This window comes from Parasteatoda tepidariorum, chromosome 1 (genome assembly GCF_043381705.1).
Source record: "Parasteatoda tepidariorum isolate YZ-2023 chromosome 1, CAS_Ptep_4.0, whole genome shotgun sequence".
Lineage (NCBI taxonomy): Eukaryota > Metazoa > Arthropoda > Arachnida > Araneae > Theridiidae > Parasteatoda > Parasteatoda tepidariorum.
In genome coordinates, this window is record NC_092204.1 from 106556901 (window position 1) to 106565638 (window position 8738).

Here is an 8738-nt window from a genome sequence, read left to right on the forward strand (position 1 = left end):
TTTTTAAATAATTTCCGTAAATATTTCTTAGTATTTGTTGGTATTTTTCGAAATTTTGATGCTCCCACTTTCATAGGACATAGTTTTGAATAAGTAGTGCAAAAAACTGTAGTGATAAAAATTGTAGCAAATTTTTAAACTGTAAAGACATGACGTTATTTGCTGATTTTAGGTATTTCGGACAAAGTTTGATTTTTTTTAGCAATATTCTGTAACTATTTCTAGTTTCTAGGTATTTCTTGGAGACAAATTTTCTTTTAGATATGATGGATTATCTGCACTTTCCTTTTTGCGGTTGTAGGTGCGAAAGAGTGTTTCCTTAATAGCCAGATTTCAATTGGAAGAATTTGTCACTTAACATAAGAGTATCTTTTAACTCATTGCTTTGTTCATCTGTAAGACATTTAAACGTATTTAATTGAAAACTACTACAAAAACTAAAAATAGTAATTTAAAACAACAAGTTTTATTACCCGCAATAAGTTAGTGCAGACAGAATAAATATTAGCACATCGAAGATAACACTGAGGTATTTTTGTTTTAGATAATAAGTAATTTCAAGAATAACATTCAATACCACATGAAGAGCTTAGTGGAAGCAGGTTCGAGGGAAGAGTTCGCGGTGTTAAGGGATATTTCGTAATGTTTAAGTTTGTATCCTGAACAGTCAAATTATTCTCTTTTTAGAACATGTCAGAACTTTTGTAAAATTATCCATTGTTTAGGAAAACATTAATTAAAATTATTCTTTGTTTGCTAGGCAACTAAGACAATTTTAATAAAATTCTATGATTGGTGATTCCATTATTGGTGAACAATGGACTCATAACTGAGATAAAATTTCCCCTAAATGCCTTTGTATGTGAATAAAAAGTTTCAAACGGTATTCTTACAAAGAATGCTTTTTTTTGGGGGGGGAGGGTTAAAACTATGCTTTAATCTCATAGATGGAGAACCGTACAAAGGTCAATACTAGTGGCGTTATAATTCAAAATAAGATTTCCGGGATACTACGTTCGAATTATTTTTACGCCTAAGCTTAAAAATTACGCAATTCCACATTTTTATTGTATTTGTAATCTTTAGAATATTAATTACAGTATTTACCCTCCAATGTGTAAAACCCATTTAACTTTCGCTGAAGACGGGGGGGAAAAAACTGAAGATATCACTCACACGAGTGGCAAATATTACACTTTATTTGTGCCGTTATATTAATTTTCTAAAATCGATTTAGAATCGGTTTAGAATCTTGTTATCGATTACACCCAGTTCCTAATCCATAATCCGCTGTAGTTATAAATATCAAAAACAAAAAAAATTCCAGTCACCTTATTAAATAAGATGGTTTTCAATTGAAAAATTTGCTTTGTAAAAGTCCTGCTTTTCTAAAGCTGATGCTCCTAAATTCACTAAGTTGAACAATTCACTAAATTCTTTTCCATCCAGAACTTTTTCCACGAAACTATTCATATAACTGTGCGTTCAAAACTGTTCAACATTTTGATGAATGTCTCATATAAATTAACGAAACTTTTCGGTTAGCCAGGTGCAAGCGAAAAGTCACCAAAAAATCTACACCTCCGATAACTTTTTTTTGTTGACAATTTTTTGTTTTATTTAGGGTAAACTAACCTGTGAAGGAACACTTAAGCTTCGCTTGCCTTTTAAAAAATCATATTAATTTCAAAATTCGTAATTTTAGTCAAATGACAGTGTCTTCATATTTCTTACTAATTGCAAATTATGTAAAAAAATTTTTAGAGAGCTTACATAATATTGTTTTAAAGTTTTGGAGGTTCAAATAACAAGTAGTAAGAAGACCAAGTGAAGGAACAGCTCTTACCAGTGAATGAACGTCCAGTAAAGGAACACTTAATTTTGGTTATTTTTAATGCTCTTTATGAACTTATAAGCCATACAAATATTTAAAAACAAGCCTATTCCTGAAATTATAACATATAAATACTTGGAAAATGTTAACTTTTTTTGTAATCATGAATTGAAAATTAAAGTGTCAACATATTAACACATACTGTTCATTCACTGGGAAATCTATGCCCAGTAAAGGAACATGTCTGTTCCCTCACTAGTTAGAAGTTGTTTTTCGTATTTTTAACATACTTTTGATGCGGAACATCACTTAACGTACAAGAAAATTAAAGTTTATCTTTTATTTTCATTAACTTAGAAAAAAAAAAACAGTAAAAGAGCACTTGTTCCTTCATTGGTTTTTCATCGTTTGGTGATCCAGTGAATAAACACCCCCTTATCTCAATATTTTATTAAGCTATGATGCTTAAAAAAAAAAAACGTAACTTCAATAACTATATTTTGAATTCTCTTTTTCACAGTGAGAAAAATAAAACTATTACATGCAATTAATTCCACTTCAAACATATAAATACAAACACTCACCTTATAATTTAGAAACAAGGTGTTGCAGAGATAATAACATATTCAAAAATTTTTCCAGAGAAGCCTATTTGACCAGGTAATCCAAAACATTGCTAGATGACTTCCTATTGTTTGGCAGTAAGCTATTGTTACCAATCAATCTAAAGAAAAACTTCAAATTCTTATTTTTAATCAATATATATGAAATGTTCCTTCACTGGGTAGTGTTCCTTCACTGGTTGGTTTACCCTATTTATTATTATTTTTTACAATTTTTTTTTTTAACACTGAACAAAATTGACGTTCAAAGAAAATTATAAACAAAGGAAAATGGAAGTTTAAAAAATTAAGAAAAATGAATTTCTATGCACCCAGCTAAACGAAACATACAAAATTAACCAAAGTTTTAGAATTAGTTTATACAGGGTGTCTCATTTATAGAATTACAAACTTTAAGTGGGCGTAGAATACGTTGAAACAATCACTTTCAGGAGTTAAACACGAGGTTGCAAATACGAAAGGTGATCACTGCCGAACGCTCTTAAGAGTGAATTAAGGCAAAAGCTCAAAAAGTTATTCTTGTTTATAAAACTCCAGAAAAAATTAAGTTCTCTAGGTAACTTTTATGCTTATAAGATCTTATATAGAAGATCTAACTTATTAAGAATAGGAGACGGAAGGGGAGAAGGTCAAGACATGCAATTAGTCTTCTTCCCAGATGACGTATTCTATCGTTGCGATCTCAAATAGAGAAAAGTAATTTTTTTTAAACATCTTGGCAACTGCTACTGACTTAATTTACAATGTAGTTCTTATTTATTATAAAAACTGACTTAATTTGTAACTGACCAAATTTATAAACCATGATTTGAAGTTGAATCAGCGGAGCATCCGGTCTACACTGAGCAAATTTTAAGGTTGCCTTATATTCTGAGCTTTCGCACAATTAATTGAAAATGAGCCCTCGGTTTCTATCTTCCTTTGTATTTGCGAATCGTTCTCAGTGGAAAAGTCCCCTTTTACCCTTTAACTTTAAAGTTTGTACCTCTATTAATGATAGGGAGAGATTCAGGGAAACTTGTAAACTGGATGATGCCTTCAATCGCTTCAATCAAAGATGAACTTGGTCAGTTCAACCTTTTTGATAACTGGAAGACTTTACGTATCCTTGAGTTTAAATAGCTGAAGACCGTCTTCAACATCCAAGTCACAAAAGCCTCTGTTGTATTTTCTCTTTATTCTTTTGGCGTATCATCAGGATCCTCCTCAAACTCTGAAGAACAAGTAACAAACTGAGTGGAAGAATCTTTGCTTAATTCGTCTGAAACTTCACATTTGACTTCCGAATTCGTTTCATTTTGAGAACCGTTAAAATCAACTGATAATTTAGGATCCTCTTTCAAATCCGCATCCATTGTATCTGAATTTTCTTCATTTTCTAACGAACAAATATTTTCTTTTTTTGATGGAGTTATCTCGCTCATATTTTCAGTCTCAAAACTTAATTTTAATAATTCTGAATCACCAAAGTTATCAGCGTTTTCAATAGTTCGGGAATTGTCTTCGTTCTCCAAAGTCTTTTCGTCATCTTCATCAGCAACGAAGCAAGTTAATGTACGTTCTTTACAACTAATTGGCTTTGTTTCTGTTTCAGAGTTTTCGATTTCATCATTTTGAACTAGATTAATGCATTCATTTGCGCTCAGAGATTTTGAACCGATGGTATTTATTATAACTGTAGATGTCCGCTCCTCATCAGTTTTTAATTTTTCTTCGATTTCGGGAACGAAAACCTCTGCGGCATTTTCTTTTTGCCTCTTATCGCAGCTTTCTGCGTTATTCAATATATCATTAATTATTTCAGTGAAATGATTTTGTTCTGATTCCAAGGATTCGGACAACTGACTATCTTCCATTGATGAGATCTTTTCGCTGATATCTTTGGAAGTTTGCTTCTCATTAAACGTTAAAGAACTTTTCTTTGTCTTAATTGATTTATTCGTTTCAACGATTCCAAAACTTTCATTCAAACATTTTTCATTGTTTCCATCTGTCATGCTTGACATAACTGGTGGCATACCAATACTACTATTGGAAGCTATTTTAAAAGTCTCATCAAGAAATGTAGGTAACTGCCCAGTAAGTTTTGATTTCATAACAGTATCCTCTATTTTTTGTTTTATGTAGTCAAGAATTTCTTTGGCACAACTTTCAATTATAAATGCTTCAAGATTAGAAGACGCGGAAGAATCTTCATTGTTTTCTATAAAATCTAAGTTCTGATCTTTGATACCAGATTCATCGGATCCCTTTACTAAGCAAATAGGTTCAGAATGGCCGTCATCACATGGATGAGGAGACGACTGTGGCAAAGAAGGGGGACTTTTTACTATGACACTTACCCCAGAATTAAAATCGGGAGTTTTTGAGATAACGCTGGTCTGATTAGAGTTTGCAGCATTAAAACCTGCTTTTACTGTTTCTTGCTTTGATTTTTTAGCACTACTTACAACAGTAGGAACCTTAATCTCAGCTATGGAATTTGCAATCGTACTGCTTACAATGGGCTTTGTTGACGTTGATTCACGTTTGCATAAATTAAGTCCTTCTACTTTTTGTGTCGTAGCTTTCCTTTTCCTTCGTTTTGGTTTTCCACCTTCTATTTTTGCGTGCGAAGAAGTTGATTTATATTTTGCACATTGGGGTACCGCTTCCTTAGTATTAGATTTAGATTTATGTAAATTAATAGGAACAGGTGAATCATTTTTGTGTAAAACATTTGACTGGTGGGCTACTTGGTACCCAGATGCCTGCATCAGTGTGGTGAGGACGTCGAAGCATTCGAATGCCTGACAAGAAAGAAGAGAAGTTGATGGAACAACGTTTGGGTGACCAGTGGCTTCTTTAGAAAACATGGATGCTACAGGTAAGAAAGCCACAGAACATGCCTGTAAATTTTCTGCTTTTGGTTTTTCAACGTGGACCATTTGAGGCGAGATCATGGCACACTGAGCAATGTTGGACTTCTTGATGACGTTACTAAATTTAGCATCAATAGGAATAATTAAAACTGGATCTTGCACGCCTTTAAGTTCGACTTTGCTTCTCGATTCAGTGGCCGGTGTAGGCAGGACAAGTGATTTTGCCAATTCTATAAATAAAGAAAAGGAAAAAAAAACATGGCATTAACAAATCTAAATTGTATTCTGTATGAAGATACCAGGTTTTCCAAAAACAATCGACGATTCAAATGAAATACTGTTTAATGCGTTCTGTATAAGAAACAAGTTACTTCAGCATAATTAGCAAAATTTGTTTCGAAATTCGTCTACGCATGTTTTCTAAATATAAAACAATATTTCAAAATGACTACTAAAAGCAACAACAACGTGAAGCAAAAAGAGGAGAAATTAACTATGTCTCTGCAAATATTTCAGCTGCAACGGTGTGACATCCACGAGAAAAAATTGTTTTACAGTTTTGTATTCCGCAGCGCCATTTGTTGATGAGATTTGTAAATAATTTTGCAATACGGTGAGACTGAATCTTGATTTCTTAAGCAGAACACTGCAAACAGTTTATTTATTCTTTTATTAATTTTTTTATGCCGCCAGTCTTCCCTGGGATACCCAATAGGAATAATTTTACTAAAATTGATACAACACAACCACAATATTGTGTATTAAAAGAAAGAAGGGATTATCTCTGTACTTGAGTATAATAAACTAGAAAACGAAAAAGCATAAATCAAGAACACACAGATAGCCATTTCGGTACTGTAACAAAAACAATCATTAATGCTGATGTCAGTACTTATTATAGCACCGAAACGGCTGTCTGCATCATTTAACTATTTGATTTGCTCTTTGTCCGCTGTTTTCTACTTTATTACATTATTTTGTTAACTAAAATATTTATTCTGATTCTGAAGAATGGGAGATATTGTCTTCATAAACATTATAATTCCCACAGACTTTGTGTTCAATACTTTTGAGCCAAATTTAATTTTACGAAAAAAGTTTGAAATGAGACAAAATACGCATGTTATGCTCTACCCCCTAAAAGTCTTTATAATCCAAGAGAAATTTTACCAATGTTGTACCTATAATTTGTTTATATTGCATCGTATACACATGATTTATATTTTACTCAATTTATAAGAAGGCAAAAAGATAGCCGATATTTTGACTCTGCCGGTCTGTTCACTGTAATTTGGAATTTAAAGCACCATATGTTTAAATCCTTTTAATACACAGGGCTTCCAAAAAATATGGAAAACGTTAAGTGTGACAAGAAAATGCGCATGTTAACAAAAATCTAAAAATGTTCTATAAAATAATTTTAAGAGACCCCCTCTTCACCCCTAGAGGTGGCAGATACTCCAAATTTTCACAAAGGAACCAGTATTTTTTATTGCAGATTTAGGTTCATCATCCATAGCCATACCCCATCATCCATAGTTGCCATTATCCTTACCCCCAAGTTGTGGGAAAAGAGAAGCAGTCATTCGATATGTTTTCTAAATATCAAATAAGTATGTTTTTATTTATTATTTTTTTCCCGATCCGATGCTTATTTTAAAGGTATCTCCATGTTAAACATTTTAGTACCCATTTTCATTTTGCGAACCAAAGTTTAAAAACCCCCTAAGTCAAATCGGATAAGGAGAACTCCTAGAGATGGCCTAAACCACTCCAGGATAGGGAGAAATTTAGGGGGACTTTTTGATGGGACTAACACGCATTTGCGTTACATGGAAAAGGAAACCAAGAAAAACTCCCGCGGTTAATCTGACGGCAAGGAGACTCTAACCCATAATCCATCTACACTGAGGGACATTTTGCGTCAGAACTGTAGTCGGGGCAAGCCGGATGAGGAATTCGTATTGATCAGCCATTGCTGGGATTCGAACTCGGTTTATCTCATTGGAAGGCGAATGTTCTATACCCTGAGCAACCACGGCTCCCTCTTACATAGTACAATTAAAGAGAATTGAAATACAAAATTTTTCCTCACAGCCAATGTTTTACTTAAAAAAAATCATCTTGGTTTTTTTTAAAACAACAAATATTGAATAATAAAAAAAAAAAGAAATTTCGGAAGATTCTGAAATTAAAGTACTATCAAATAAATAAACGTATTACGGACGTTCATTTTTCAGTTATTTTGTTAAATTAAAAATACACTTTTGTCCTTTTGAGCAGCGTATTTTAGACAAAAATTATTAGAGATAGAGTAATAATTTTAAAGCAGTCACATACTTTTATGCTTGAATATGTGCAACACATCATTCTCTTTTCTTTAAATTTCGAAATTGTTTTGGAGTTATTAAAAATCAAATTTTTGTTATCTAAACTTTAAAACTCCAAAAGGGTTTAAATTTATTTTTTTAAACTTATTTTATCAAACTGTTGATGACATTCTTAAATAAACTAGTAAGACCATTCCTCTGCAGGTTGCGTTTACTCCTTCTCTTCATTTTCAGGGTCAAAAATCTAAATTTCTTTTTTTTTTTGAGGTCAACTTTTCAAACCTCACAAATATTGGTAATTAGAACCGGAAAATCTGATCATTACCACAAAAGTTATTTAGGTGATTCTTTAAATCACTGTACAGTTTACACACATATACACGATGTCCTCACAAGACAGCAGTGTGTATATATTTTAATATCCTTCGGTAAAAAATGAAGTATTAACTACGCACATATCAAAGATTGGAAATTATTTTTTAGGGTTAAAAAGAGCAAAATCTTTTTTAAACTCTGACGAATCATTATCTAAATTAATAAAAGCGAAAGAGTTATTAAATAAATCTAAAACCAGTTCCTTTATACGTTTTTACTTTTTTAGTATTGCAATTGCAGAGTTTAAATCCGAAGTGCTAAAATGGCTTCTTTTATTTATGAATACAATTCGAGTTTTTTTTTCCCCTCAAAGTTTTGATACTTCCATTGTTGTCTACTAACGCTACAGAAAATTACTATTAAAAAAGTTTCTCAACTAACTAGAGCTACAGAAAATAACTATTAAAAAAGTTTCTCAACTAACTAGCGCTACAGAAAATTACTATTAAAAAAGTTCTCTTATTTTACTCAAAAACAAAATTTTTAACTGTTTCCGTAACTTCGCTATTTATCAAATTATTTAATCAAATAGCAGCTTTTACTCCGTAAATATTCTGACGTAAATAGTTTGCAGGGTGCACAAAATTCTAGATTGTATTTAAGCCCCTTGAAAATAGAGTGATTATAAAATTATAGGTTTAGTTTTGATATCAATGTCATACCAGAGCACCATTGATTATAAAATGACCTTTGGCGTACTTTTAGAGGGAACGAA

General features: G+C 32.0%; 1 protein-coding gene across 1 annotated transcript; it reads right to left on the reverse strand.

Moving 5' to 3' along the window:
- Positions 1-446: 446 nt before the first annotated feature.
- On the reverse strand, positions 447-6841 carry LOC139426737 (uncharacterized). Its single transcript, XM_071186565.1, has 2 exons — positions 6778-6841; positions 447-5548 (listed from the first exon to the last, which is right to left on the reverse strand). Exons 1-2 carry the CDS (start codon positions 6839-6841, stop codon positions 3633-3635), a joined length of 1980 nt encoding a protein of 659 aa, XP_071042666.1. The 3' UTR covers positions 447-3632.
- Positions 6842-8738: the final 1897 nt, after the last annotated feature.

Coding starts and splice junctions, on each gene's coding strand:
- LOC139426737 (XM_071186565.1), bottom strand. CDS start 6,841: ATGGCTATGGATGATGAACCTAAATCTGCAATAAAAAATACTGGTTCC. Junction 5,549..6,777: donor TTCCTTTGTGAAAATTTGGA/GTATCTGCCACC, acceptor CTTTATTTATAG/AATTGGCAAAATCACTTGTC.